General features: G+C 38.4%; 1 protein-coding gene across 7 annotated transcripts in view; it reads left to right on the top strand.

Moving 5' to 3' along the window:
- COP1 (COP1 E3 ubiquitin ligase) overlaps positions 1-12,423 on the top strand; it is a 261,318-nt gene extending 248,895 nt beyond the window's left edge. For all 7 annotated transcript variants that reach the window (XR_006199155.1, XM_042926464.1, XM_042926463.1 and 4 more), the window contains 2 exons: positions 6,401-6,445; positions 8,809-12,423. Coding sequence is in view for 6 of the 7 variants with exons in the window: in XM_042926464.1 (XP_042782398.1) it covers positions 6,401-6,445; positions 8,809-8,826 (63 nt within the window). In the remaining variant the exon portion in view is untranslated. The remainder of the gene's footprint in view (positions 1-6,400; positions 6,446-8,808) is intronic.
- Positions 12,424-15,655: the final 3,232 nt, after the last annotated feature.

Genomic DNA, 15,655 nt, shown 5'->3' with positions numbered 1-15,655 from the left:
ACAAATTGGTGGTCTTGTTCTTCAGTATGTAATGTCTTTTTTTCCTCTGGCAGTTTTCAGGATTTTCTTTCTTACACATTTTTAGCAATTTATGATTTGCCTTGATGTGGTGGTATTTGTGGGTATTTTATATAAAATTTTCAGTTTTGGAAAATTTTTAGCCTTCTATCTTTATATACTTTTTTCTGCCCCTACTCTATTCAGAATTACAATTACTGTTACACATATATTAGATTGCATATTGTCCTGTTGGTCACACAAATGCTAATCTTTTTTTTTTTTTTTTAACCTTCCCAGTCTTTTCCCCTTATTCTTCAATTTGGATTTTCTTTTTCCCCATGTCAAACTTCTTGGTGTTTTATTCTCCACTGTTTCATCCATTGTTATGTCTATCCAGTGAATTTTTTATTTGAGATACTGTACTTTTCAGGTGGAGAATTCCATTTGGGTTTTATAATTATGTCTTCCATTTCTCTTAAGTTCACTGTTTCTTTAAATACTTGAGTATGGTGATATCTGCTTTATAAATCCTCATTTGCTGCTTCCATTGTCTTTATCATTTCTGGATCTGTTTCTATTCATTGATTCCCCTCCCCTGGTTATTGGTCATGCTTTTGGCCTTTTCAGTGCTCAACATTATGAATGCTGGATTTTGTTGAATTTTTTTCAGAGTATTAAAACTTGGGGGTGTCTGGCTGGTTCAGTCAATAGAATGTGCAACTCTTGATCATGGAGTTGTGAGTTCGAGCCCTACGCTGGGTATAGAGATTACTTTAAAATACAAAAATTTTTAAATCAATTATATATTTAAAAAATAATATGAATGTGTGTTTCAATGGAAGATTGTTTTTGGAGATAGACATGATTTTTGGACACTTGTTTTTAAATTTTATTAAGGTGACTCTAAAGTGCCAATCAGCAAACATTTTCTTAAAGAACCGCATTGCAAATATTTTAGGCTTTACAGACCATATGGTCTTGGTTGCAGTTCCTCAACTCTGCTACTGTAGTGCAGGAACAGCCAGAGATAATATAAAATCAAATTATCATGACTGTGTTCCATTAAAACTGAAAAACAAAATATAGCCCATGGGCTGGTTTGGCCTGTAAGCTATAGATTGCCTGTCCCTGGTCTAGAGAAGCATTTACTTTAAGGCTAATTTAGCCCTACTAACAAGGAATGACCCATCTGGGGACTTTGCTGAGCGCCCTAAATGTTCAGTGAGGTCTCTTCACTCTGGCTCCTCAAAACTCAATCATCTCTTGACTCTGCGTGAAGTCTGGCATTTGATAGTGTTCTGGATTCTCAGTAGTTGTACTTTCCCTGTTCGTTGTTATTTTCCTGGCCTTGTGTAGTTTTACCCTATTCGTACGTGGTTTGTTATAACAACTTACAGTCAGGGGGACCCCTATGCAGATTCCTGGAGCTCTACTTTTATGTACTTTCTCCTCTGTGGTAGTTTGCCCTACAAATTCCAGCTGCCCTACAAATACTCCGAACTTTATCTGTTTCCTCAATTTAATAAATCTACTGTGGTCTGCTTAGATTCCTCTGGGCTCTTATATGGATTCCTCTTGCCATGTAGCTCAGAACTTGCCTCCAAGCAGAAAGCCAGGGCAATTCTAGGACTCTCCTCTTCCCTTCTCATAAAGGATGATAGTCCTGTACTGCCTGTTACCCAGTGCTGTCTTACAGATTTTGTTCAGCTTTCTGGTTCCTTACAGGAAGACGGCAAATCCATTCCGTTTACTCTGTCACTGCCAGAAATGGAAATTGTTTTTTTTTTTAACATTCATTTCTATAGTAAAATTATTTCTCATTTAAAATCAGTTATGTCCATCTCTAAGAATAAATCCTTCAATAGCAAACTAAGTGAATAACTTATTTCTCATCCTGCTCATATTAGCTATAATGGCACTTTTCTAGGCAAGCTAGTAAAGGCAAAACTGTTCCAGTGGATGCTAGTTTTGTTTCAGGATAAATAAGTATACACTGACTTTAAGCAAGTTGGTGTATGTTTGTGTATGTGTCTTATATTTTCATAAAAGACTTACTGCTAATTTTCCCATTGTCTTTTTTAATCTCTGTACAGTTAAGAAGATAGGTATATTATTAGCTTAACCTTAAAGAGAATTTTGCAACAAAACTGCCAGTTTTTAAGAAAGAGGGAAAAAATAATGAGAATTACTGGCTGGCATTTTATTTTATTTTTTAAAATAAAATCCCAATTATTATTTTTATTATTTTTGTTTATTTTTATTTTAGAGGGAAAGAGAATGTGTGAGGCGGGGAGAGAGGCAGGAACAGATAGAGAGAGAGAGAGAGACAAAGAGAGCAAGCGGGGAGGGGGGTGGGGGGACAGAGAGAAAGAGAGAGAGAGAGAATCCCCAAGCAGGCTTCCCACTGTTGGTGAAGAGCCTGATATGGGCCCGAACTCACACACTGTGAGATCATGACCTGAGCCAAAACCTAGAGTCAGACACTTAACAGACTGAGCCACCCAGGCACCCTGAAAGATTGAATCTTAAGCAGGCTCCATGCTCAGTGTGGATCCCATAACCCTGGGATCATGACCTGAGCCAAATTAAGAGTCCAATGCTCAATGGACTTGCAACTGAGCCACCTAGGTGCCCCACTGGCTGGCATTTTAATTTTATTTAGCAAGTAAAAGCAACCCATTGAGCCAGAACTTACATACATTAGGGCTCTAGCAGACTTCAGCTATAGCTAAGAATTACCAGTTACTCAAAATGCACACAAGAATCGCTCAAAACTACAGTAATAATCTTGTACTTATCACTTTGATATCTCTATGCTGAAGTAAAATACCTGGTTTTCTTTTTCTGTTGCATGCAAAAGTTACTTTATCTTAAGCTAATATCTGGCTGTCTGAAAGTTTAATCCTAAATCCCTTTAAAAGTTCCTGGTCTTCGGAGGGAGGGGCATACTGAGATGTAAAGCTGTTATTTTTCTTTCATTGTTTGTTAATTTGAATAGTTTTCAGTGCTTCTAAGAGGTCTTAGGACACCCTTTCACCTATATGTTAGTCCCAAAGGTGGTTCCAACTGGGCACCTATGTTGGCTTATTTGTAAATGAGATGTTTATCTGTTTCCACAGGAAAAGATGTTAGAGTTAACCCTCTGGTAGCATTTAATATGGCAACATCTATTAATGCCATGATAGTCCTGAGGTTACAATCAACATTGTTTATTCATTTTGGATAGTTATTAGATAACTTCTTTCTTCAGTTTAGTGTAGTAAGTGTATAGACTTCAAACTCCTCTTATGTGATGATCTGACTAGATTATATTCTCTTAATGTTAAGCTCAGTTTTTCAAACTGTATGATAACATACCATGCTTTTCCAAGCTTTCCTTCCACCAAAAATTAGAAGTTTGAATTATATAATTTATAATGTCTGTAACTGGTAGAAGTACATCTCTCCCCAACCCCCACCCTTCCCCCAGAGTGAGTCCTTATCTCCACCAGGTTTCTCTGCCTTCATCCTTTGTGTTAAAGGTGACTAGGGGCACCTGAGTGGCTCAGTTGGTTGTGTGTCTGACTTGATCTCAGCTCTGGTCTTGATCTCAGGGTTGTGACTTCAAGCCCAACATTGGGCTCCACACTGGGTATGTAGCCTACATACATACATACATACACACACACATACATACATAAATATGAATATATAAGTACATAAATACATAAATGTATACATATATATCAGAGGTGACTAGAACCAAAATGGCAGAAAGAGAGGAGAGCTTTGGGCTATAAATTTTTCATCATCCTGACATTGTGTGTTCCCATAGCAGAGGGAGCAGTTCTTGGTGACTGCAACATCAAATGAATGGGTGACAGTTGCTTTCTTAGAGACTGGAGTCTTTTCCTCAAGCAGAGATTAGATTGATCAGTGCTATTTGTAGCTTCATTTCTGGAAGGTGTTCACAGAACAAGCATTTCTGGGTCCATTAGTGGCAGTTGTGATATCACATAGCTTGTTTAAAATTCTTGCTAGAAAGAAATCTGCACGATCCCACACAGTGCTTCTTTTGTTTTCTGAGGTAGGCATAGAAATTCTGCCTCTTGACCAGCACAGAGAGAGTTCTGATATTAACTAAGGACACCCCAAACTCATTCCAACCACTTTCTTAATTCCAGTCACTAAAAGAGTAAATAAATCCCAAATCCCAAATGTTTATTCTGCCCTGTCACCCTACCCCCATATGGAAGTATTAATTCTATACTCATTGAGTCCCAGAAGTAACCCATAATTCCCCAAAGTAAATACTGAAACTAACTTAATAGTGAATACTATATTACTTGTGTTAACTATTTTTAAAAATACATGTGCTGATTTAAGGGGAAAACCTCAGCTAGGAAAATATCAGTATAGGGGAGGAAAAAGTTTAACCCACTTAGATAGGGTCCCTGGCTAGGTCTAAAAACTAGACAAGAGAGATTAATAGGAGAAAACCATACAAATTAATCTAATAGAAGTTTTACATGATGTGGAAGGCTTCATAAGGAAATGAAGACCCAGATAAACAGACCTGGGTATTTTATGCTAGGTGTGGTAAAGAGTAGGTAGTGGTGAGAGATGTGGATAGGTTAATGAGTATGACGTAATTGTTGAAAATTGGGGGAAACTTGGCAAGTCCTGTTTGTTCATATTCCCTTTGGGTCTCCCTTTGTCTTTGGAGATAGGGATGCTTCTTTACTCTGGGTACAGGGAGGGCCTCTCACATGAGGGTTTTATGACTTGTTTCAGGAAAGAGGGGTGAAGTGAGTGGGAGACCAAAGAGACTTTCCTGCTTCTGCTGTTTTCTCAAACTCTTTCAGCTTAAAATATTGAGATATGACAAGGTGCCATATTTTGGGGTTGTGTGCCCTGAACCCTATCATCAGCATTTCCCATGCTAAACCCCAGAGAAAACATGTCTTTATCACTTCTTCATACAGCTATGACTGTTGATGGCTGTTCCATCCAAGGAATATTCTGATCCCCAAAATTTTGGGCATAGTGGAAGAATTTATTTTCTCTTACACCAGTAGCAACAAGACGAGCATTTTTCAAGAGTAGCTTTACCTGGAATCAAAGCAAAAGTTAAAAAATAGAAATGTGTAAGTTTATAGAGCACAGATTTCATCTGTCAAAGAAACTAAAGTTTAACTCCTATTGGCTAAAGTAACGTTCCCAGCATACAAATCAATTTCTTTCTTCTCTTTGTCACTTTGTCATGAAGCCTGTAGGATATCTGGCAGAGCCTGTCTTTCATTGAGGTTTGACCACTTTATTTGTTTCTCATAGATATTATTTGGACTTGGTCTTTCCATTAGCCATGTGGCCTCTGTGCCAGTTTTGAGTCTGTTTACCTCCTTTTAGCAGCCTACTCTGAAAAGCAAAAAGACTTCTATACACTTCCAAGTTCTAGAGCCCTACTAAACTCTCTGTTTCCAGTAGGAGGCATGTCCCAACTCTTCTTACTTAATGAGATTCTCTCTAGTAAACTCAGTCTTGTCCATTCCTTTTCCTACTCTTTCTACCTTCAGAGAAATGTTTTTTCTCTCCTAAGACTTACAATATAAAAAAATACATTGCCACATAAATTCTACTAAAGTAATCACCAAAGTTATTAAAAATGCATGTACTGGGGCACCTGGGTGGCTCAGTTGGTTAAGCATCTGACTCTTGGTTTCGGCTCAGGTCATGACCTCACAGTTCGTGAGTTCAAGCCCCACATTGGGCTCTGTGCTGATGGCTCAGAGCCTGCTTGGGATTCTAGCTCCTTCTCTCTCTGCCCCTCCCCCACTTGTTCTCTCTCTCTCAAAATAAATAAAACTTAAAAAAATTTTAAAAAATGCATCTACTGAATGATTGAAGAATTAAAAGGGAAGATGGCCTTTCTTCTGACAGATGAATATTCACCTTTTTTTGCTGTTTTCCTGATATGAAATAACCCTCCATAGAAATTTCTGCCAGAGATGTTGACCAGCATTTACATCAATTACTGGTATTCTATGTGAAAGGAGAGTTTTCCATGGAAAGGATTATGCACTTTGTTTTTCTCAAATTATTATCATTTTTTGTTGTATTTCAGTCTTTGTTTCTCTTGGCCTCTCTTCCAGTGCAATCTATTTTTCTCTTTGTTTTCTTTACATTTGAAAGTTTCCTACTCTGCTTCCAATTTTATTTTTTTATTCAAACTTAATCCTTAAAAGATGGGATTTTGTGTTTAAAATTCATAGTTAAAACATGTTAAAGTTGGTTATTCACTTCAGATTCTATTGGTGTCCTAAGGGGAAGTGAAGAAAGAAAGATGAAGAGGAAATTACTCTCTTGTACTGCCCTCTAGGAAATCCTTCTCTGTACTCTAAAAGTTCTTTTTCTTTTCTAGGAGTCCAATGTGCTGATTGCTGCTAACAGTCAGGGTACAATTAAGGTAAGCTGCCTTATACATCTTTATTTCAAACTCAGATCCATTCTTAGACTAACAGACTACAACTATAACACAGAAATATGGAGTTGTACTAAGCCTTAGAGGTCATCCCAAGTCATGGGTCTGGCTTTGTTTGAAATGGCTTTGGTTGAAAGGCAAAGGAATAGGTAGCTTGCAACTATGGAAAAGACTTGTTAGGGGCGCCTGGGTGGTTCAGTCAGTTAAGCGGCTGACTTTGGCTCGGGTCATGATCTCACGGTTCGTGAGTTTGGGCCCTGCTTCAGGCTCTGTGCTGACAGCTCAGAGCCTGGAGCCTGCTTTGGATTCTGTGTCTCCCTCTCTCTGCCTCTGCCCTGCTCGCACTCTGTCTCTGTCTCTCAAAAAGTGAATAAACGTTAAAAATATATATATTAAAAAAAAAAAAAAAGACTTGTTAGAGGTTATATGAATGCTGAATGGATTGATAGCTGGTCACAGTGAAAAACAGATGAACACTATTAAGTATTCACTGTGGGCCATGCACCGTTGTTTCTATTATGCAGGTACAGCTATAAGTCCAAGATACAGCAAGGGACGCTGAGACTTTCACCAGGTTTAAAAATCTGGTCACATTTTAGTCTTCTCTTCCTCATGTTTGTCTTCCTTTTCTTCCCTGACAAGTAGGGTTGTCCTCAGTCGCGAAGGGAAGAAAAGGTATTTCAGTGGAACACTGAAAAGTAATCGTGTGATCATTTCATTAGTGTGATTTGGAAATTTAAATGTCTCTTGGCACACAGTCTCAGTCACAAAGGTATACATAGCTTTCCACATGCTTTTCTTTGTAGTTAGGAGCTCAAGGAAGCAATGTTCTCTGATTATACTATTTGATACTTGGCATGCGGGCATGACACGCCAGATCAGTGAATCCTGAGCTAAACAGTGAACTTGTTAAACAAAACACCAGTTTCGAAGAGGGTTTTCGTACATGGGTTTGATTAGCACTAATTCTATGGCTGCCAGTGCTTTCTACATATTCTCTGCTGATCTAGAAATCTCAGGAAGTGATCTTTTAAAAATAACAGGTATAGGTTCCTTCTGCCACTTAGCCTTCATTCTGCCGTGGCTTCCTCCCACTCCTCCTGAGTGCAGAATGACCTGGCCACCAAGAGAGCCAATCCAAGCCTCACACATTGTCCTGTGGAGGTGAACTGAGCAGACTCAGAACTGCACTGTTAGCTGCGCATTCTAATTTGCGTGGTGCACTCCTTACACAGCTAGTTTCTCTATTTGGAAAGCCTCACCAGAGAGCCATGGACAACTTAAATGAAAGCCAAGGTTTTGAACTGATCAGTGTTATGTTCTGGAATCTCAAACAAGATGGTAAAAGGTCTTGGAATCTCTGTTTTAAGTGGTTCTCCGTAGTCTCTCAGTTGCTCCTTATGTTACTCTCATGGCAAGGTATGGATCGAAAAAGCTGCACCTTAGTCTTCAACCAGTTTGGCCTTTGAGGCAATTGCGATTGCTAACGTATCTGCAGAAAGCTCAAAGCTACACATGTACTTAGAGAATCTCGGTGACAAATCTCAGATTTTGTTCAAGAGCATTAACCTCTCGTTAAATAGCCTGCTTGCCAAAAATATAAAGACAAAAAGCATCATGGAAACACAGGTGTAAGTTAAGCCTTCGCACAGCAGGAAGGGAGAGTTATTCCTTTAATTCTTTGCCACCTAGAACTGCATTCTCCATCTAACGTAATCTTTTTGACCGTGGCTTATAATTGCCCCTTCTTAGACGTTTCTTCAGCTGTTTTTAAAACTGATCATTGCTGCTGCTGCTGCTGCTTATTATTTTCAGTTTTAGCAGTAACACAGCTTTCTTGTACGATAAGATAGGACTTGAATAACTAACACAATATCTTGACATCACTGATTGACTAGAAAATGAATGAAGCAATGGGAAAAGGCAAGATTTTAGGTTCTGTATACCTTGATCACTGTAAACTGTGAGTCAGTAGAAGAGAGAAATAGATGAAAATCCTTAGAAGCGGTATTTAAAAGTTTCTTAAGAATGTGGAAAGATACCAACATAAATTTCAAAAACATTACATCCATGCTGTGCAGGAGCCAGTTCATTTATCTGTATGTTTTATGTAGTTCACTTGGAAGGCTCCCTAGTTGATTGCAGATATGGCTAATCTGAAAGAGTTCCTGTTGAACTGAGAGGAAGAAAGGATCAATGTCTCATCCCTTCACATTCCTTAGCATTTTTAGCAGTTGGGAAAAGTTGTCTTGATTTGGTTCTCCATTTATAATACAGTAAAGATTCTTTATACTGTTAACGTATTTTAAAATTATTTTATCAAACTGATCCTTTTTTCCTCCAATTAGGTGCTGGAGTTGGTATGAAGGGTTTACTCAAGTTAAATTGTATTTGATCCTGCTGAAATACATCTGCAGCTGACAATGAAAGAAGACAGAAACTGCCATGTGATGTCTCTCCCCAAAGTCATCATGGGTTTTGGATTTGTTTTGAATATTTTTTCTTTTCCTATTTTTTTCTCCTTCATGCCATTTGGGACATTGGGAATACCCAGTGAACTCTCCACCATCAATGTAACTCTATGGACTTTGCTGCTGTTGGTGGTGTGGTTATCTAATTTTTGTGATAGGGAAACAAATTCTTTTGAATAAAAATAAATAACAAAAAATAATAAAAGTTTATTGAGCCACAGTTGAGCTGGGAAAGTCTTTGTCAAAGACGGGAAGAGATCATCTTTTCAAGTAACACACATGAAGTATAGAATAATGTACCAGTGAATAATTTGTAAGGTCCATATTTCTCAGCCTTTCAGGAATTCTGCATATCAACATAAATGGAAAGTATATGGATTCTTTCCAGTGAATTTAATGTGTATAGTAGGTGGGAAGATTAATAACTTTACCTTATGAATTCCTTTCCTTGTTCTCTGACCGGATTTATATCATCAGCAAGTACCATACTTCAGTCTCTCTAGATCTGGCCAAGAATCCAAATTTTGACTGGTTGAGACTACATTCAGATAGAAAGGGAATGGGGCATCTGGCAGGCTCAGTCAGTAGAGCATGTGACTCTTGATCTCGGGGTCTTGAGTTTGAGTTCCACACTGGGTGCAGAGATTACTTAAGTAAATAAATTAATTAAAAAAAAAAAAACCAGAAAGGGGGTGTCCATCTATGGCAGCTACTTCTGTCTTTGCCTTTGAAATGTTACCATACCATAAGCCCTAAATGCAGAAAAACCAACTTAATTGTAAAATCATAGCTATCAGATAGTCATAGTCTTAGGTGTTAGTACCATCCTTGACTGAGCAGTGACTTTGAGCAGGGGGTCAGCAAACTTACTGTAAAGGGGGCCAGGTAGGAAATATTTTAGGCTTTGCAGATCACGTCGTCTCTGTCATAATCGCGCAACTCTGCCATTGTAGCAGGAAAGCAGCCACAGACCTAGCAGGGGAAGAATTTGAAGCCCTATTACCCAAATTTCCAAGCCATAGAATATCTGAGACCATCTAGTTAATTTCATGCTGTTTTCAATTTGTAAAAAGGAAGAAGTTAGTAGTTTGAATAGCAGGTCAAGCAAAAGTAATGTGAACTTTTCTGTTTGAGCTACTTTAAAAGTGTGAACAATTTTTAGAAAAAGATATAAACAGAATTCATACCCCACACAAAGTTTATAAAAATAGACACTTGGAGAAGCTTCATATGAATAAATATATGAATGATAAGGGTAATCAGAATATCTCACTGTATCTTTGTACTCAAAATTGTTGGGTCCACATTTCATTATTTTGAATCCTTCCGGTCAAATGCATTGTGGAAGTTAGAACTTTTTGAATTTTAGAAAAGTCAGTAGTCTACATATACTATATATTACATGACACTATCCAACAAAGTCTGGAGCAATACTCTATTATCAAACACATTAATATTTCTGTAGCAAAATGTATGAATGTTCACATTATATGAGATTAACTGACACTAAAAATAGTCTTATGTCTATTCAGTACAGTTTCTACCACCAAATAAGTTTGCCTCAAACTTAGGTGAAAATTTTCAGTTTTCAGAACTTCAAGACAATTATATCTTACTAATTTGGGGGAATTAAGCACCTGATAAGCTTTTGGACTCAATTTTGAGAGCAAAGGTCACTATCATTGAAAAATTAACACCTGTCAACCAGAACAATGTTAGGCAACCTTTCTAAGATTAATGAATGATCTTTTGCAAAGATGTAGAAAGAATATTCAAAGGTAGATTCTTCACTTAAAGATATGTCCAGAAAATCAGATTGGGAAGCAAAGAATTAATGCCCCTTTGAATGCATTTAAATAAAAGATTATGGTTTTTAATTTGGTCTGACTTTTTATGTTTTATTTCAAGCTGTCAACATTGTAAGGTCATGTTAATTTCCATATGTTTGGAAGGATGCAACCTTTATTAGTTATCAAGGGACTGAATTTTTAAATAAATTATTATTTTTAAAAGGCAGTGCTTTATTTAAATTTGTGTTTTAACTTTTTTTTGTTAGTAGGGAGAAACCATTTTTAAATTTGAGTTAGACTAACTTTAATGTCAACGTCAAACTATAGCACTATTTCTTGGAAAAATAACATAATAAAAGCTTTTTTTAACACCAAAAGAACTTCTAACTCAAGAGAAATATGGGTCTCCATGTTTCAATCTATATTTCAGTGGATTTGTAGGGGTTTCTCAGACATAGTTCATTTTATTTTCAGGCACACAACTCATACTTAAGAAACATTAAAGATTGAAGAACGTTGTAAAATTCTTGTAAACAATTGAGCTACTAGGCATCAAAAAATTTCTGGTACTGAACCATGACTTCAGCAAGATGAGCACAGCTGGACCATTAAGCAAGGAAGAGATGAGCCTCAGGAGGAGTCTGCAGAGCTGTAGAAGAAACCAGTAGGTATGTGGAGCCTTCTAGGGCATGGTTAGGAATTTGAATTTTGTTGTAGAAGCAGTTAAAGGAGGGGGGTGGGGTGGCGGGGGCGGTTAAGTGGAATGACATGATTTCCTTTATGGTGAGTGGACAGACGGGAGCTAGAGTACAGTTAGGGAGGTGATCTGATCAGTCAAGAGTTACTGGTGGCTTCCTCTGGGTCGTAGCATGATCCAACCTAACAATCTATTTCAGCTAGATGGCGTTTACCACAGTCTTAATTCCTGTATCTCAGAAGATTCTTGATTAATTTTTAAAGTCACTTTCTCATAATTGTGGCAACAAAGAATACAACTCAGCAAATAGATTTCTTTAGTGGTTATGCAATCAACCACAGGTTGTGGCTCTTGGGAACCTCATGGCTAAAACGCCCGTGTGCTGTTTTGGGAACACCACTTCTCTAATCTCAGAACTAGAAGGTACCTAGCCTTGGCTCTAAATATAAAGGTCATTGGCCATTGCTCTTAATGTAATTCCTCAAAGGTAACCGGGGTTTATAGGAAAAGTCTGCTTATTCAGAAATGAGACATGAGAAACTGTTAACTTAGATCTGGAGCCTATTGTATTATATGACTGACATTAAACACAGCAGTAACACCTTGTAGTTCTTCCCAGAGTGGTTAGTTTCCAGTTCCTCTGTGGCTTCTGGTTTATATGAGATGCGCGTATAGTTTTGGACTAAAGAGAAAACCATAGTGATTGTTCTAGAAGTGTTTGTTGAGATCCTGCTTTGTGTGAGGCACTATGTACTACATACTAGGCATATAAAATAAAATATCCCTACCCTCAAAAAGCTGATTATCCAGTGGGAGAGAGAGTAGTGTAGGAGTACCATAGCAGATGTAAATTTTAGATATAAATTTAGGTGTATGTAGGAACAACATATAACCTGAGTGGTGGGAGACTAAGGGCTGGAAGTAGGGGCAGGTATCAGGAGTTTTTTTCCTGGAGGAAGTCAGCTGAATTCTGAAGAGCAACTAAGTTCAGCTATAAGCAGCAAAGGAACATTATAGACCAGGGGATTCAAAGAAACTGATCCAACTAGTGACCAAAGCTAGGACAATTTGAGCAATAAAATAAGATTATAACCTAAAATATAAATATGAGTACTTACTGCTATGAATAAATTATTGAATAAACAAATGGAGAGAAGTGAGAAATTTCCCTTGCAGAATTCCAAATTGCATAGATACTCCACCCTTAAGGGAATGGGATATAATTTTTTACTCCTGAAGTATGAGCTGTGCAGATTGACTTGGTTTCAGAGAAAACAGGTGTGTTTTTTTTTTTTTTAATGTTTATTTATTTTGAGAGCAAGTGGTGGAGGGGCAGAGAGAGAGGGAGAGAGAGAATCTCAAGAATTCTCCACACTAGGAGCACAGAGCCCAACATGGGGCTTGATCTCAGGACGCTGAGATCATGATCTGACCAAAATCAAGAGTCGGATACTTAACCGACTAAGCCCCCCCTGCCCAACTGAACTGCCCAGGCACCCCGAGTAGGTCTCTTTTTAAAGTTTTTAAATTTCTAGTTAGCATATAGTGTGATATTTTTCTCAGATGTACAGTATAGTGATTCAGTAGTTCTACACATTACTCAGTGCTCATCATGACAAGTGCACTCTTCAGTCCCCTTCACCTATTTCACCCATCCCCCCTCCCCTCTGGTAACCAACCATTTGTTCTCTATAGTTAAGAGTACAGTACGGAAAGAGAAAAAAAGTAATTTGACAGTGCAGAGCCTGACAAACTACCTTAGCCAGGTGATCAGGATCAACATCAAAAGTTATATCATGTTGGGGCGCCTGGGTGGCTCAGTCAGTTAAGTGTCAGACTCGGTTTCAGCTCAGGTCATGATCTCATGTTTCGTTAAGTTCAAGCCCCAACTCAGGCTCTGTGCTGACAGCATGGAGCTTGCTTGGGATTCTCTCTGTGCCCCTACCCCACTCGCGCGCTCTCTCAAAAAAATAAATAAGCAGAATTTTAAAAAAGTTGTATCATGTTGATAGTACTCTTGATAAGTTGTAATGAAAATGGCACTTTAACTCTGTGGTTTTCCTTCCCCAAACTCAACCCCAGCCAAAATGAGAAAAATATTAGGTAAATCCTGTTGAGGGGCATCCCACTAAATAACCAGTACTCCTCAAACAAGGTAAGTGAGGAAGTGTCCCCGCTATGAGGAGCTGAGGAGACATGATGAAATGTGATGTGACAGACTGAATGGGATCGTGAAACAGAAAAGGGCATTACATAAAAACTAAGAAATAAAGTATGGCCTTTAGATGGTATTAATGTATGAGTATTGCTTGATTATTGTAACAAATGTCCCACGCTAATGTGAGATGTTAATAATAGGGAAATAAGTGTAGGATATATGAGAATTCTTGTTTTCTTTGCAGTTTTTCTGTAAATCTAAAAAAAAACCACTGTTCTAAAATAAAAAGTTTACCAAAAATAAAAAGCATGAGGATAGATTCAGTATTTACAAAACAAAGTACAAGACAGGAGTGCCAGCTGACGCCAAAGAAGGACACCGAGAATAACGCAATGATCTGTTCTGGCTGTCACTTAAAAAAGAGGCACACGTGGAGTTGAGAGGACGTTTGAGTTAGTCTCAACTTTGACTAAGAAATTGTATAGTTTTGCAAGGATAGGAAACCTCTACGTACTCCGTATTTATCTCTAAATTCTAGCTGAGGGGCGCCTGGCCGGCTCAGTCAGAACAGCATGCGACTCTGATCTCAGGATGGTGAGGTCAAGCCCCACGTTGGGCATGGAACTTACATTAAAAAGAAATAATAATCCTACTTACTAAGAATCATGCTCTCATCTCTGTCAATAGATTTTATTACATATGTCCTTATTCAGATATCAGACTGCCTGTCATTATTCATTTCTTTCACCTCGGATCTTCACAGCTTCTCACTATGAGAATCAAGAAATCTTTCCATTTGTATATGGTTTTACTTTGTCCTCGGTTCTCTGGGAGCCATTTGTCCTTGATCGGTTTGAGAAGCAAACTCCCTATAATACCCAGGTTCTGAAAGAGATCTTGGGTTGGACCTGGGTGGGGATTCTCATGAATTCTAAGTTAAAGTTCCCCAAAGTGAGAACAGTCCAGGTTAACCAAGTTTTTTTTTTTTTTTTTAGATTGTATTTATTTTTAAGTAATCTTTACACCCCATGCGGCACTGGAATTCACACCCCCAAGATCAAGAGTCATGTGCTCTACTGACTGAGCCAGCCAGGCGCCCTCACTTGAGCCAATTTTTGTGCAAAATGTTTGCCATGTCCCTGAAGGTGACTTCAGGGATTTGCCCGTGTGCACTGCTTGTGTCCTATGGTGACACAATCTGTGATCAGAGGTTTAGGAGCTCTGTGATCAGAGCTAATCTGTGATCAGAGGTTTAGGAGCCTTTTCGAAGAACCGCATAAAAAAAGAGTCTTCAGCAACTTCAAGAGAAAGAACCAAGGTAAATACAAGTAATACCCTAAAGATTCACCTTTAGTTTTTGAGACCCGAAGGACCGTTTTATCTTAGAAACTTTTCTGCATGAGCTTCAGGGGGATAGCAGCCTAATAACTCCATTCACTCCAATGGGTGTGACTGTTGCTCAGAAGAGGAGATCGTATATATAGCCACTTGTATATGGTGGCTCTATTCTTTCAACAAAAACTTGAGTGCCTATTTTGAAGTATTTTCTAGGCTAAGGGGCAGCAGACTCTTTCTGTGAAGGGCCAGATAGTGAGTATTCTAGGCTTTTTGAGCCATATAGTCACAACTGTCACAACTACTGAACCCTGCCACTGTAGCATATAAAGGCTGCCCTAGACATGTTCACAAAATGGAAACAAATGAGTGTGCCTGGGTTCCAATGACACTTGTGAATGGACACTGAAATTTGGATTTCAGTTCATTGTCATGTGTCCCAGTATTTTTAAAACATTATTTTTCAGGCATTTGCAAATGTAAAAACTATTCATTGCATATGAGCCATGCAAAAAAGCCCACGGGCTGGATTTGGCTTACAGGCTGTAGTTCGTTGACCTCCATTCTGGGTGTTCACCATACAGCAGGGGCAGGAAAGAAGAAAAAGCATGAAAAATGCAATGTCTCCTGAGCTTGCCGTCTAGTGGATAAAAGTCCTTCTGCAGCAATGATGTTCTCTTTCCACAATGCTGTGTCTCTAGCACAGGAACGTGGAAAGCCATTTTGGAGGGCACACCCATGACC

Source organism: Panthera leo, chromosome F3, assembly GCF_018350215.1.
Source record: "Panthera leo isolate Ple1 chromosome F3, P.leo_Ple1_pat1.1, whole genome shotgun sequence".
Lineage (NCBI taxonomy): Eukaryota > Metazoa > Chordata > Mammalia > Carnivora > Felidae > Panthera > Panthera leo.
This window is presented reverse-complemented; position numbering and strand designations above follow the sequence as displayed.